At 34.7% G+C, this 16974-nt stretch overlaps 1 protein-coding gene across 11 annotated transcripts in view; it reads left to right on the plus strand.

Moving 5' to 3' along the window:
- The window catches only part of DPH6 (diphthamine biosynthesis 6), a 198423-nt gene that overhangs the window by 37099 nt on the left and 144350 nt on the right, over positions 1–16974 (plus strand). For all 11 annotated transcript variants that reach the window (XR_005820312.1, XR_005820314.1, XR_005820313.1 and 8 more), the window contains exons 4-5: positions 13359–13432; positions 15168–15286. Coding sequence is in view for 8 of the 11 variants with exons in the window: in XM_040558782.1 (XP_040414716.1) it covers positions 13359–13432; positions 15168–15286 (193 nt within the window). In the remaining 3 variants the exon portion in view is untranslated. The remainder of the gene's footprint in view (positions 1–13358; positions 13433–15167; positions 15287–16974) is intronic.

The following is a 16974-nucleotide window of genomic DNA, read 5'->3' on the forward strand; positions in this document are numbered from 1 at the left end:
CTCATGAGAGCAGTAGTATCTAGGTACCATGGAATAGATTAATTACAGACTTTTAATTGATCCCCACTGGGATATAGAGGCCAGTTTTGAAGCTTAGGAGCAAGTGGACTTCTCACAATCATTTTTATCATGTTACATGGATATTTCCGTACTGTCTTTGATTACTTGCACCTGCTTCTGACAGACATCAAAGCTTACAAAAATCACATACTGTATTTGAAATGAGTATATTTGGAGAACATAGGGTGCTTTACAAATTACAAGAAAACTCATGTTTAAGAATTTTCCACTCATATAACTGCAGACGTGTAGAAGTCCTGTTACTAATGTATATATTGCCACACAGCTGCAAATATGTTGTTTTAATTTGAAATTTTGCAAATGGCAAAATTATGGTCACACACGTGACCTTAAGCTTTAATTTAAACGTGTGTAATGGTTTTTGGTTATTAATGAAAGCTTCAAGGAGGATATTAATTGCAAAGGCAATTTTGTTTCAAGATAATCTATTTCTTGGTTATAAAATAAACTATTTTGGCAAAGGTATAAAGCAAATGTTTAAAAATAAAACATAGTTTAGCCATTCTTCAGCTACTTATTGTCTTACATAAGTCTGCTATAAAAAGTAAATTTGGGGGGATATTCTAATTTTAACAATGGGAGTGTTCAAATTTTCTTGCAATACATGTGAAAGGGCATATATATATACACAGGTCTAGCGCTTTCATTTTCTTTCTTTAGTATATGATTTGTTTTTTTTAAGATGTACGTTATTAGGGTGGTGAATAGTTCTGTGCAGTTATATGCTTAGCAGTAACCTTTACTCATAATGTGATATTGTCTGTATGTCTTATTTTGTTCAGCTTTCTCTGGCACTGATGAAGCCTAAGGCTGCTGTTTCTTTGAATTGCTGATAATTTTTTATCTGATTAACTGACACGTTTAGTTGAAATCAGACACAGCCCTTAGGCTGGGCATGGATTTAATTTAAAAAGTATCAAAGGTTTGCACTGTGTGCTGTTTAATCATCATGTTTATCAGGCAAAGAAAAATTACCGGAAGGACCATAGGGAGAGGGTTATCTTAAGGAGCAGTAACTTGGGAAATTGATAATAACTCTGAGGTAATTTACTGCTAACTTTTACATTCATTAATATAACATTTCCCACTAATAATTACAGTGCATGTAATGTACTAATTAAATTGAAAACATTAGCACTAATTTTCTTTTTGCTGAACTCTGAGAGGGTCAGGTAAAGACATTAAAATGTGAAATTAAAGAAAATCTCTGTACTAATACCACTGCAATGAATATTTTACTTGCTACTGGAATACTTCTACCACTATTGTGTGCTACAATACATGTGTAGACATTTCCTCAAATTACTATCGCTATCCTTAATTGAATTTCAGTTAGTGAAAAGAAAAATAAAATCAAAAATGAAATCAGTATGCTAGCATAGATTACTTATACATTTCTGTTTTATTTAACTTCAATTGTGAACTAGTTTATCAATATTATACATAGGCCTAACAGCTTGACAGTAAGCATACTTATGGCACTTATGCTTTGGAGCTTTCCCAGAATTGTTTATTTATATATATATATATATATATTTTTTTTTTTTTCTGATAGAAAATATAGCTACAAGTAATTTATGATATGCAAAGAGCAGTAATTTTGACTTATGTTATTCATTAAACTGTTTAAAAATATATGTAACTTCAAAACTATGAAGCTTTAAATATAAATTGTGCATTTTAGTACACTTACAGTTGCAAAGATCTATTTGTTGTTTTAACACGATTGTTCATGAAGATTATTATTCATGAATGTTATAAATAGGAATAAATTAATGTCTATAACAAGAAATGTAATAGTAATGTAACTTCATTTATAGATAAACAGCTAATAATCTTTTGTATATAAAAGTGAGCTATACTGCTGATAACAAAGTAATTTGATTATTTTTTAAACTTTATTTTGTATCTCCTTTTTAAAATGTGTAATTTTTGTAGTTTTGATGAAGAAATACAATTTTAAGTCATGGAAAATAAACAGTCATTAGCATGTACTTACGTATTTGTATTTCTGTTTATTTAGTGCCTGGTTTTGTGTATACATTACATACTTAGTGATACAATGCTTTGTAACACAGTGAATTGTGCTGAATATAAATCCTCTCTGTGGTACCCAAATATTTCAGAGAAGCAGTGATTTGTTTTACTTTCAACTAATACATTGTATTAGTGAGGTATTAGTAAAGTATTGCAAGTATCTCTTGAAGTAACAGAGCATTATGTTTTCTTTGGAAAGAAAAAAAAAGTCCATATTAATTTTTCTTGAACATTTTCCTGTTCTGTTACCTTGTGATACAGCACCTAACAGTTTTCTTCCAGAATTTACCAAAATTTGGTTCCTTGATAATCCTTAATATTTAGCCTGCAGATGTCAGCCTGCTCTATCCATGCTTTGTTTTGTGAACATATTTGAATGGTATCAATCCTGATCAGATTACATATTAAAAGGTGAAGTGTAGTACCTGATATATGGCACTGTTAAATCTGGGATTTATTCTGTGCTAACTACAATCAGCTTTGGAGAAAACTGTATGTTTGCAAATTGTCCAATAACTCTTTCATTGCCAAGCAGTGAATCCAGTGAAGAACTAGTACTGTGCAAGTGCTCTTTCCAGTGCCTGAAGTGCTGAGCTAAGTATGCTGTGCAGCAAGGTTTTATTCTAAACTTTGTCCAGTTGAGGAATTTATGATGATTGTCACACTGTAGTATTACCACGTCCTTCTTTCTTTCAAATCTTTTCTTGAGTTTGTGCCATTCCAGCCTTGGTTTGTTGCAACATACAGAATAAGAGGATTGAATTTATTCAATTTTGTGGGATCTATATATATTAACTAGTTCTCCCATTTCAAAGCATTTATTAAATATATAGTGTTAAGCTTACCAGTATTAACTTATTTCCCCTTGTGGTACCCACCATCTGGACAGTGATGGAAGTTTATATTTGCAGAAAAACTAAATGAAAAGTGATGGTGGCGAATAGCTCCCTGTCAAAAGTCTTTAAACTTGAGTGCTAACCAGAACTGAAATATGTCTTGAAATACTGCTAATTCAAAAGATCATTAAAAACTTATGTATTATTAAAGTAAATAAACTAGAATAATTACAGAATATATAGTATATGAATATTTAAGTAAGTTTTAATATAGCTTGCCCGACAAGCAATGACAATCTTCTGTTTTGTTACAAACTTCAAAACGTACCGTATACGTGTGTATATATACTTATGCATTTTTATGTGTATATTCATATATATGCACATCCACCCTTAAATTTATCATAGCTATGTATAACTGGGCAAAGGGGGAACCACGAAATCTGTGTTAACTACTCTGTATTTGAGTTTGATGTTTGGGTCATAGTTTCAGCATAGAAGTTCAGTGACAGTAAATATTAACATACATTATAATGGCTTTTTTGACTCCTTTACAATAGGTAACTGTAACGGTTAACACGCATTATAATGGTTTTTTGACTCCTTTAAAACTTTACAATTTTTTTTACAAATTTTAATTTGCATGAGATTTCTTACTGAATATCTTTGCTGTATATATTTTGTGAGAATTTGAAAAATTGAATGAATTTTAAAAAATACTATATTTATTACTGTGAGCTAGATAAAAATATATTGGTCAACTCAGTTCCCATCTAAAAGGATGAAAAGGAAGAAGATTTCCTAAATCCGCATCTTTAGGAAAACATAAAATAAAGTCACACAGGTACTCATTTCACCATGTTTGTTTACTATGAGGATCACATCTTTCTTGGAAGTTTATGATATAGTTACTGTCCTCTTACATCTCTGATAGCACTTCCACCTCTGAGACGTCTTCCCATTCCTAGGGAAGAAAGAGGATACATAATAGAAACTGTTGTGGGAACAATAGATTTGTAATGCACTGTAATAAATATTAATATTATAACAGTAAACGTTACGTTTGGTGAGGAAAGAGAAGTGTATGTGTTTATATGGAAAATTATATATGATATGTATTTATGTAGCCATGGAGGTTAATCTAGCTGTGAGGCAACATACAACCCTGTGTTTGTATCAGATATTTCAAAAAGATTATGTACTTTATGGCATAGTTTACCTCTGGTAACTTAACAGTGAACAATGGAAGTTGTAACTTAAATGGTATGTAGTGACTGGTTTTCCAGAATATCTGAACACACACGTTTTTTTTTGTTTGTTTTTATCAAGAAATAGATGCAAAATTCTGTGTGATGAGTACAGTATGAGTCTGCATTTGAATGAGAACTTGTATAGGAATTTTCCTCAAGTGTCTGGAAAATATATACTGAAAGTACTTTCCTAAAGATTATTCTCCATCCAGCCATTATGACTGAACACTTAATTTATGTATAATTTATTTTCGAAAGAAATAGTCAGGAAAGCCCTGAGTATTTCAATTGAATCTATTAGCAAAAACAGCAACAAAACCCAATACACTTCTATTATGTATAAGAATTGGTGGCAATACAAATGGTTGCTGGCAACGCTTGTACATTAACCTGTTCAAAATTACAGTAAGAATAAAAGTTCAGAGTAACTTTAAATTGTACTATAAGGCAGTTTCCTTCACAGTATAATGATACTTCAGACAACAGACTGATGCAATAAAATAAAACGTTACTGTTAAGCAGTGGCAGTGTTGCGAATCTACTTAATTGGTGAGCTTCAAGCTCTTGTGCTTCTAAAAATTATTGCTGCTGCTAAAACTCAATAAAACTTTTAAAATATGTGCATTAAAACCGTATTTTTAAATTGTTACTTTTCTGCTGAGTCCTTAAACATAAATAATATCAGTGTGGTCACTTCTGTTTATTTACTGTGAGATTATAAGATCTCAGAGCTCAGTTCTGTGAGAGACTACCATTTGCCAAAGGTAGTCACTCCCGCAGTCCAAAAAAAACAACCAAACAAACAAAATAAAACAAACACCAAAACTTAGAGCTATAAAAGACAGGAAATCCAGGGCTACTGGAGGCACTATTTGCATTGCTACATTCTTTTTCTTCTTTTTCAAAAAGTTTAACTGTCTTTGTCTTTTTATTTGTGGCAGGGAAAAGTCTCTCTTTTATAGAGTACATTTGAAATGTAGTTGCTTTTAGTTCTCAATTATTAACAGACCATTTTTTTTCTATAAGAAGTTCTATTAATGAGGTATATTATATATACATCTCCTTCTTACCAAGACTTTTGAAAAACTACTTTTTAAACAAATCGTCTCTACACTTTATCATGAATAGTATGTCCAATAAATTATTTTTCACCAATTCTTTCTGAAATACGTCACTGTTAGAATCCTTAATGCGTTTTTAGGGCTGATCTTGAGGATGGACCTACAATCAGTAAAGTACTGAAATATTGAAGTTAAGTGATGTTACTTGATTCCTTTGATTCCTGTTATTCTTCCAGTAGATGGTAGTGCTAACTGCAGCTGTGATGTTACCCTGAGAGTAGGCATTTGCATGGATCAGAAGAGTGCTTGTCTTTGCATCACAATTAAGTATATAAGAAAATGTATGTTCTGTCTTTATCTTCCAACTATAAAAAAAAAAAGGGGGGGGGGCACTATCAAGTAAACACAGAGCTGCATATCTATAACGTGAAATATGTAATACATAAATATAGTTAAATAGGGTTATTATGACCATGAAAGATTGTTTTACCTGGTGAAGTCCTGTAAATCAGAGTATACAGAACTTAGTATTAAAATCTTACTGAACTGTCATACTGTTAAGCATGTCTTGAATGTTATGATAGATTCAGCCATAAAGGTCAACTCAAACAAGCAGTCATAAAATTTTGTATTTTACTGTTACTATATGTGTATAAGGTCTTAATAGAATGTAAAATACTTGGAATTATATCAGACTTTGATACTTCCTGTTGCATATGGTTCTTTGTAAGAACAAGTTGATTGGTGTGGTAAGGGACTCTGGGGGGGGGGGAGGTGGGGGGAGATTGGATTAGTCAACTCTGTTTAGTAGATTGTAAAACTAATATATTCACCTGCTGTTTGTAATGGAAGAAAAAAAAAAACACATCTGGAAATATCAGTAAGTAGACAATCTGAGTAACTCTTCGTTTTGCCTTTTCCCCCAGCTTTTGCCAGTGTTTGTCATCATCATTGAGCCCAATGTGTTCTATAAATATTTACTGATTTTACAGATTACTGTAGCTATAATGCCTGCAGTAGATGCCACATTGGTGGCAGTGCAGAAAACCTGCATACTTCTCACAGTGTCTGATATATTAGATGTGCTATATCATTTGTATTTTTATGCTGCCTTCCATGAAGTGGTATTAATGAAAAGGCATTTCAGTATTCAGTGTCTATAAGACTGGGAGGCTGCATTGGGTTGATTGTATAGGGGTACTTTGCAGGTTGTGCTTTTGTTTTGTGTTTCCCTGGATCATTTGCTAACTGTTTTACCTTTCCCTTCCCACCAGCCCTAAGTCCCTAGCCTTAGATCACAGAAAAACAGATACTTTTCCACAGTGGTATTGTTTGTTTGTGTTTTTTTTGTTTGTTTGTTTGTTTTTTTGGAGAGGGGGGTCTCCTACTCTTCTTTCTGTAGGAAGACACTTCTCTCCCTGTACAGGTGTTCAGTTTTCATATATATATATAATGTATATACACTATCTCTGATAGTCTGGATGTACCCTACAGGAGTCATCCCAGGTTTGTCTGCAGTAGTAAGGTAGAGCTGCTGGTGTTCATGTGAACAGCCAAGTGCTAACCTACTATCAATTGGTATTTCAAGGATTGGTGTTGGTGCACACTTTGGTCCCCAGAAGGCATTTTACAAACCAATCCATATAAACAGACTTTGTGCAAGTTACTAATGTTATGAGGTGTGAGGGCAATTGACATCTTTAGTGTGATTCACTTTAAAGGCTCTTGCCTAAGTTTTGGCTGAATATGGAGTGATGAGGTTAATGACCCAAGGGCCATTAAATGTTGAAACTGTAGCTGCAAACAGTTTGTTTACTTTTCAGCTTTTTATCTGTCCTGATTTAAGAATAGCATTGGTTCTTTATGTATTGTATGCTGTCAGATAGGAAGAAGTAGATCCAAAAGACGTACTGTTTCCATCTTTTGAATTTTCCATTTCACTGAGAAAATATACGATTGGTTATTTCTTTGTTGATAGCTTGTTTAGTAAAATAGAAAGTACTATAACTATTGCTTTCCTTATTCATTTAGAGTTGTGAAGAACTCAAGATAGAGCTAAATATAAACTCAGTTCAAGAGCTAGTGTTTGTATTCGTACGGTTTGTAGGAAAAAACAGCAGATAGAATTCTTGAAAAAGAGCAGTTCCGTGTTGAATAGTGTGGAACATAAGCAGTTTTTTGATTCTTGTTATGATTCTTCATTTCTGCCATACAGCAAACCTACATATAAAAAGATCTTTTCTCCATTAGATTATCAAACAAGTTAATCCAATAATTCCAAAACAGATTATTTAATATTCTTTTGGACACCTTTATTCAGAATGGCTTTATTCACTGGCCTTAATATTTAAATCACTTAAAAGCTAACTGTGAATTTAAATGAACCTAATTAGTAATTCAGATTAATTTTCCTGAGGGTGCTAGTACTGACAAATGTTTGAAAATGAAAGAAAAAAAAAAAAGATTTTTCGTGGAAGTAAGTTGACATTGTGTAGAGTGTTCAGAACACTTCTGTGATATATTGTCATGACCCTGCTTGACTCTGGAGAAAGGCTATTGGATTTTGTAGACCTGGCCTTCACTGTAAAGCAACTTTGTAGCGAATTGCAGTTCATTAATTTTAAGACTCTAAAGATCCTGTGTATAGGAGAAATAGCATACTCTTTCATCAGGGAACTGCTTCCTGATCAAACCTGAGTGGGAGAAGGCATTCTTTATTTTTCTTGGCAGGTGGCGTTGATGAGGAGTAGGGAATCCACCGAAATCAGAGGAGTGGTCCATTTTATTGATGCTCAGTAACAGAACCAGATAGTTGATTACAATTGATCACAGAATAGTTGATTTTGGAAGGGACCTCTGGAGGTCATCTAGTCCAAACCACAGCTCAAGCCTAGAACAGATTGCCTAGGCCCATGTCCAGGTGGCTTTTGAAGATCTCCAAGGAGGGAAACTCCTCAGCCTCTCTGGACAACCTGTGCCAGTGCTCCATCACTCACACAGTAAAGAACTGATTCCTGATATTCAGACAGAACCCCTTGTGTTCCAGTTTGTGCCATTGTCTCTTGTCCTGTCACTGGGCACCACTGAAAAGAGCCTGGCCCTGTCCTCTTTGTATCTTCCCTTCAGGTATTTATAGACACTGATAAGATCCCTCTGAGCCTTTTCTTCTCCAGGCTCTCAGCCCAGCCCTTTCAGCCTCTCCTCATAGGAGAGATGCTCCAGTCCTTTCATCATCTTGGTGACCTTGCACTGGGCTCTCTCCAGTATGTCCATGTCTCTCTTATACTGGGGAGCCCAGCACTGGACACAGCACTCATTGTGCAGCCTCACTGATGCTGAGTAGAGGGGAAGGATCACCTCTCTTGACCTGCATGCTAATACTTTTCCATTCTATTTACTGCAGGTTAAGGTTGATCCTCCTGCTTTTCAGCCTTTGTTGTTCTGCTGAAGATGCTGGATGACTACATTGAATGCATGTGCTGAGGCAGACTGTAGTGAAGTAAAGCAACAAGACAGGAGTATGACTATTTTGAGAATTCCATAAAAAGGAATCACAGAAAAGCCAAAATGTGACGGAGCCTTCTGTGACTACTTTTGGGATCTGTCTGAGAAGTATGATTAACTCAGTTTCCTTTCAGCAGAACTGTAACATGAATAACCAGTATTTTTAAAATGTCTGTGCTGAGAAAGGCTGGTAAGGCCTTACCTAGGCTCATCCTAGGTAAGGTCTGGACATCTGTCTGTAGCACTGAGAAGCTACTTTATAAATACTGTAAACATTCTCTTTGTTAGTCATGAAAGATTTAACAGATGCTAAGTTTTGCTGTACCTGTGGAATAGTAAACATAAGCCAAGGAAATTAAATGTAAGTATAGATTATTTGTGAGCGCTTTAAGTTTTGTTCTTCCTTGAGTGCTGTGGTGTTATTGAATACGTTTACTGATTTCTGCTGCTAGAATAGAATAGTTCTATTCTCTTTCAGAGAATTACTGTATTAAGGTGAGTGAAATGATCCTGGTCTAGTTTGATGGTTAACAGAAGGCATGATCTACAAATAGGATAAGTGTCAGATTTCACCTTGGGAAAGGTAAAAGCAACTAAAGAAGGTTGCACTCGGATCTGGGAGAGAGGAGAGCTGAAGCTAGTGAGTTAGACTTCAATTCGAGCTGAGGTGTTTTTTCACCTGATCAGAAGAAATAGTCGTGAAATGAGGAAGTAGTATTTTTCATGTTCACAGAAACAGATTTGCTGAGTAAGATGATGCTGTAAGTCATTTCTGGAACTGTATTTGAATACTTGAGTTCATGGAATGCTTGCTGACTTCTTAGATAGAAATCTAAACAGATTATCTTCTTCCAGTTGTTTTCCAAAATGGTTGTATATTCACAATCTGTTCTATCATTTTTAATAATCTTTCAGTCCTTTGTCCTTCTGAAGTATCTTTGTGTTCTTATTTATGTACCTAGGCTCTTCCTTACACTGTTCATTTTTTAAACTGCTTGCTGGTTTTGACATTCAACTCTTTTTCTTACTAGGCAGTCGTAAATCCTGTCATGTTTCTCAGGAGTTTTCTCCTTGCTCCAAGGGAATGGTGATTCTCTGTATTTTAACTTCTTAGCTTATGGCTTTCATTTATTCTGTCTTTTAGTTGTCTGAATCTATCTGCTGTTCTTTGCTTTATATTTTCCTTGTAACGGCTTTGTGCAGGTAATTCCAAGCACTGTAAAATCCTAGTTTGTGAGTTGTACTTCCAGTCACAATTTACTTGCAAATACATAATAATTTTAACCATAAACCCATTATCAATATTACTTGGGAAATGTATATAGTTTTAATATGAGTGTCTGCTTATTATTATATGACAATATGAAATACGAAAGGAGTCTATGATGAAATGACTGATGGAGATGGTAGATGATGGAGAGCAGTGCATGTTGTCTCTGACTTCATTGTGGATTTTAGGCTATAACATCCTCATAGAGAAACTGACGAAGTATGGGTTGGGTGAACAGACACTGAAGGGAGGGTGCAAAAATGAGGGTGCCAGGCTCTTTTCAGTGGTGCCCAATGCCAGGGCAAGAACAGAACAGAAAAGAATAAAGTCTACTTCATCTTTTCCACACAAAATACATGGTGGCTTGGAAACATGGGCAGTTTATATATATAAACCATTAATTGTTTTGAAGGACTGCTAATAAAAAACAAACAAACAAACAAACTTTATGTAAGTAGACTTCCAAAAGTGTTTGGGACTAATGCCTTGAATACTGGAAAAGTTCAAAAAATGTTTTGGTCTAGATTCTGTCATTAACAGCAGTTCTGGTGATACTTTAGAATATTTTATTTTGGTTGCAATTACTTTTATATTGGTTTATGATGTGAGATCCCGTGTATGGACTGCTTTATAATAATGACGATGATCTCACATAAGCAGACATACAGGTGATGTTTTTGGACATGTTGGACAAAATCTGAACATTGCGACAAAGCACATTTTGAAGTAATTGCTAGTATCGCTCTTCAAATATGAGTACTGAAGCCTAATATAAAGTTTGATTGTGCTGAGCACTCCTGATCAAAGACTGAGCTTTTGTTCTGGCTGACTCCTGGGTTCAAGCACCCTTTCAGCAGGAGCTAGGGAGAGACCTAAAGAAGTGCTGGGCCTAGGACATGGCTAGCAGTTTGTGTGAAAAGACACCAGAAGCTCTGTTGAGATAGTGTACACTGGGACTCAGTAGTGGTGGAGAGGTACAGCAGGGTACAGTCTCCCGTACCTGCTGGAGAAGCTAAGCCTGGCATATCACAGACCTCAGCTCAAGCAGAGGTCCTGAAGGGAGGATACAGCTCTCCAGGTCTGGACATGCAGGGACGCCTTGCTGCCTCTCACAGTGTTTGAGGGAGTCTCCAGGCCCTCAGCCCCTACCTGTGCAAGCTGGCAGGAGGGGCTGGCAGACTCTGTGCATGCTAGATTGGGAGCTGGAGACTTCTTTGGTGAAGGCTGGATGCTTGTGAGGAAGAGCAAGGCTCCTGCTCCACATGTTGGTCTGTACCTACAGGATAGGTTTCATGCCTATCATGGACAAGGGGGCTGGGATCAATGTCCAGCAAAGCATTTGAGCCTGCAGAGCCTGAACCGTGCAGGAGCATTAGGAGGAAGTCCTGAGTGATAGAAGTGGACGATTCCCAGCTGAAGGGTTTGTAGGCCCCGTCTGCCTACCTGACCTGCTGTTTGGGATAGCTTGCTGCGTGAGAAGGACTCTGATCTGGGATGCTGCAGAGAGACTGCTAAAGCTTGTCCAGCCCTTGAGTTATTGCTCTTCTGCAGGGCACCAATGATACTGGCAGAGTGTTTACTCAAGCTGTAGTGCTTTTCTGTATTGCAAACTGCTTTGTGACCAAATAATTCTAGCCAAAATGAGTTTCCTTTTATTTTTATTTTTTATTACATAAAATACAAATAGTACTTAGCTGCCATAATAATTCCAAAAAGAACTTTGAACCTGTGAATGCAATGCAAGTGTAATTGTAGCAGTTCGGATAAACTGCATATCAGAATTACATGCTGAAAACAGACCTAAGAAAGTTTCATGAAAGTTTTATGAAATTTATTTGAAGAAAATTCTACTTATACAAATGTGTTAACTTTTTAAGAAATCTATTTCTGCATTAGAGAGTTGAGTAAATTGAAATGTCTAAGTTTTATCTTTATTCTGAAAAGAGCTTTGAAACGTTATATAGAAGGCTTGAAGAGAAGCAGAAGTAATACTGACTGGATGATAATGATAATACAGGAAGCGGATAATGAACTAGTGACAGATAAGTTAAAATTAATTTATATTGTTAGTTTAGGTCTGAATATGTGAGAAGCATCAAGCTGAATCCTGTATGACTTGGTATTAAATTTTGTGTTAAATAATATATCCATTAATGACATTTAGTAGTACATAAATGGAACAGTGATAAAATTATCAGATTGCTATAACTAGGAATTTTGATAAAAACCCTGACTCTTAAATTGGAAGTGTAGATGGATATCAATAACTTGGGAATTTGATTAGGCAAATATGACATGAGAATTAATGGAAAAAGAAGAATATTGAGGGAAAAAAATGTACCAGAAAGCTATAAAATGTTTTTTTTTTTTTCCTCCCTATAATATAATTATGTATAAAACACCTTCAGCATCATTTTATCGATGTGAAGGTGACTTTTCAGTTCAGTACTATGGCAGGCAAAGACTGATTCGATTTTGAAATTCATACGTAGGTATTTAGTTGAAAAACTTGTGGTATGGTCTTTCTGGAAGCTTCATGGGGTTGCTGTCTAACAGAGCAACTCCAGAAGGTGATTACTTTGTTTAGTTATGATCAACCTTGGTTAAAAGAGCAAAACAACTATAACTAGAATGAATTTAAGGAAATAATGTAAATTCAGCATGTCGATTGGGACTCAAGTCACTTAAAAGGCGAAAGCTCATGCTTTTCAATATTTTAAGTATGTGAGTTTTCAAATGTTCATTCTCAATGTGTTCACAAGAAAAAATAATGGTTGGATTAAATAACTGAAATAAAACAGGAATCCAAAGACAATGTCTTGAAAAAACTTACAGCAGAATTTGTAAAAGGTGATGTTAAGTTCTTTGCAAATGTTCTCATTCTGGTGTATTTTGCTCTTGTGCTGTGTATTGTGATAGATGCTAACATTTTAACTAATGCTGATGATTTTATGTTAGTGATATTTATTTGTAGATAGGGGGATAGCTGACATCTCAGTTACAGTGAAGAACTGCAAATAATTTTCAGGATCTCAGGAAAATGCTTAGGCTAAGCTGTTAAATCTGGTATTTTTTAGGTACACCGACCATTTTTTTTGTAGAATGGTACTTGGGTAGAATAGAGTACTCTGTTGGAGTCATAACCATGTTGTAAGTCAGCTGTGCTGCTCTCTTCTATGTAAGATCTGCGTTGCAGCCCATTCAGTTCCGTGTACTGGGTACAGGGAAAATGATTTATTCCTGGTTGATTCTTCTAGTAGGTGTACTGAAACTCTATTGTGTAGGCCAGCATATAGTGTTGCTATTCCTTGTCTTTCAGGACAAAGAAGGAGTGGAGGCTGTATCTGTGGGAGCTATTCTTTCTGACTACCAGAGAGTTCGAGTTGAAGATGTGTAAGAAAATATTAATCTTTATTAACATAGACATTTTGATACCTAATTAATTCAGTTTGCTAATATGTGTTTTTTTCGTTTCTTTTTTTTTTTTTCCCTGGAACTATGTGTTTTGTATATAGTATTAGTAAAAATCCAGTAGAGAGTATACCAGATTTTCAGATTTTTTATTTTAGCAGGCAGCTAGGCACCACACCACCATTCACTTGCACTTCCCGCCCCAACAGTGTGACGGTGAGAGAATCAGGAAAAAAAATAGGTAAAACTTGTGGATTGAGATAAACAAGATAGTTTAATAGGACAGAAAAAGAAGGGAAAATAAGAATAATTGTGATAAAGGACTATACAAAACAAGTGATGCACGATGCATTTACTCTCCACCTGCTGACCAATGCCCAACCAGACCCCAAGCAGCAGCTGCCCCTGCCCCAGCCAACTTCCCCCCCAGTTTTATCATTCAGTAAGGTGCCATATGGTATGGAATATCCCTTTGGCCAGTTTGGGTCAGCTGTCCTGGTTCTGTCCTCTTCCAGCTTCTGGTGCACCCCCAGCCTCCTCGCTGGCTGCATGAGAAGCTGAAAAGTCCTTGACTTGTTGTAAGCACTGTTCTGCAACAACTAAAACATCCATGCATTATCAGCACTCTTCTCATCCTAAATCCAAAACACAGCACCATAGCAGCTACTAGGAAGAAAATTGTCCCAGCCAAAACCTGGATGCACAAACCATTCCAGTTACTTGGACTCACCTAATTTGTTAGATAATGTTAGGCATCTAAATGAACTACTTCACATGCAGAGTTGCAAAATATTTCTCTTAATTTCACAACTGAGTGCTCTCAGTTAAAATATATGAAAACAATAGCAAAACTAGTCAGATTACACAGGTGGTAACTATGAATTTAGGTGTCAACATTAAACATCCATTTAAATACAAAATCTTGACACTAATACTAGTCAGAAATCCCATATATTAGACAAACAGTGTCAATTGTCAAATAAATGTATTTTTTTGAGTCATTTGACCTAGTCCTATAGTTTTTAAATTTCTTTAATGTTTTTAAATTTTCTAGAATCTAGGCATTACACATTTTATTGCCAACTGATGATACTTGACAATTTGCAGAACAGTTAACAATTGATAGTGCAAATGAGTGATTCTCTACTATGATAATCAAGTGCTATATTTCAAATGCTAAGTATGATATGTATCAAAACATAATTAAATTTACATTATCAACTTTTTATTTTGTATCTCAAGCTGCATACATTTTCCCAAATGATTCTTTTCCTTGGGTATGGATCCAAATCGCAGGCTTGAGTGTAACAAATTCAACATATTGTACTAATGACATGTGCCATGGTTACCAGAGTGGTAACTCTTGCCCTAGCTGTGTTCATAAAAAGTGATCATTTCCTAAGGTGTTAATGGGTTTGCATCCCTAAAGGTTTTGCATAGTTTTACTGAAGTTCCCAGGCAAATCTGTTTACATCAATGTGTTACATCTTATATAAGTGAACTGTAGTCAGAACAAGATTACGTTGTCTTTTTTTTTCTTTACTAATATTAGAGTTTACTACTCCTACATTTCAAGTTATAAATTAAATATTGTAATTGAATTATGGAAGAAAATTACATAATGATAGGAAATCATAGAAGCTCATTTTCTTTAAGTTAATCATGCTGTGTAAATGTATGGTGCTTGGCTTTCATCCTCTTTTATTTTGTTTTTAAGATGCAGAAGGCTTAGTCTTCAGCCTTTAGCTTACCTTTGGCGTCGAAAGCAGGAGATACTGCTTAAAGAAATGATATCATCTAATGTTCAAGCCATAATCATAAAAGTAGCGGCTTTTGGTATGTATTCAATATGAGTAATATTTTCTGCTAAAACTTGAGTGGGCAAATCCACTACATAAAGAAAAACAGGAACTTTGTTCTATATTTCTGAATAAGAAATGTTAATATGAGCGTGAAGAAAATTAAAACATAAAAAATAAAAAATCATACGGCTGAATAACAGTCATAATGTCTGAATCAGCCTGTATACATTTCATTCTTTTCTCAGAGTAGACAAAGCTGGAAAGTAATTCTTCATAGCATAGTTATTAAATTCCTTTTTCAATTTTTTTGTTCTGTTTTAGTTTTGATTCGCAGTGAAGATGCATACATAATTCAGTGATTCACAGTATTGTCATTTATAGATGATGCAGACTGGTGACTAGACAATATTATAAAATAACCATGAAAGTTTTAATAGAAATATAACAAGTTAACATCAAAGAAGACGTAATTATATGAGGCCAAAACATTTCGTGTAGAAACACTTTGAATTCATGGAGCATATAGCAAACAGCAATAGTTTTTCATTTTCTTTAAAAAAAAAAAAAAGTTTACAATGTAGTTTCTTAGTGTAGCAGATTATTAACGTGTTTTCATCATCAGGTAGGTAATATGAGGTTTGTATAACGGAGCAAATGAAAAGATTATCAGCTTGTTTATTGTTGAAAGTTAAGTTCAAGTGAAGTTTTATAGGAAGTCTTATTGCTCTGCAGAATGGCTAGTATAATGCAATAGCGTTAGTGGCTTTGGTGGCTAAAGCAGTGTGTCTAAAAAAGTGTTGCATAACCTTAGAAGTCTGATGGTTAGCTTATTTGGGCAACTTTCACATTAAATTCCTAATGTCTGTCCATCTTCTTTAAAGGACTGCTTTATAACAAAGTTATTTCTACTGAAATACTGACCAAGACTTGAATTATAATCCATTTACACTTAGGTGAATTCTACGAGTTTAAAAAAAAATAATTTATTTTTTTATTTTTTTAAATCTGCTTCTCTTTAGGTGATATTGCTTCTGACCACTTTTTGCATTATGATTATGATCGCCTTGCTGTATTGTTCTCATAGCATCTATAGCATCTATAGATTAGTGGGATTAGAATGATTAGAAATATGGTGTTCCCTCATTCACTTAGAGGTAACAAGTGACATAATTTAATAGCATTTGCCTGAATTCATGGAAGGCCAGTTACAAGTACATAGGAGTCTTTTCTACATTACACTTGTTTGTTTGTTTGTGTTCTTTTGTTTTATTTTGTTTTTAATTGGAAAAAAATAAATGCTTTTTAAAGGAATTAAGTTTTCATACCAGGTAAAGTATATCTATTTTAGGGAAAAAAAAAAAGCTTACATTCCTTATGCTGATGAAGGAAAAAATGGATGTCCGCAAGAATATGCAACATGCTTTTTCCAATCAGAATTATTTTTCATTAAATGCAGATTGTTTTCATTTATTTGTATAACTAAAGGGAACTAACCAGGAAAAACAAACAACAGCCCCAAAATGGAACAAGTAAATACTATTTAAAATGTAGGTGAAGTATATTAAAGAAAACATATGATTTAAATAATAGATGCAACTATTTCACAAGTAGATATCATTGCCTTATCCCTGAAGCAAGATAAGCTTTTCTTTTGTATTCTGCAACCTTAAAAAAAAAAAAAAAAAAAAAAGAGGCTTAAAATGGACCAGTTAGTGCACAAAG

This window comes from Cygnus olor, chromosome 5 (assembly GCF_009769625.2).
Source record: "Cygnus olor isolate bCygOlo1 chromosome 5, bCygOlo1.pri.v2, whole genome shotgun sequence".
NCBI lineage: Eukaryota > Metazoa > Chordata > Aves > Anseriformes > Anatidae > Cygnus > Cygnus olor.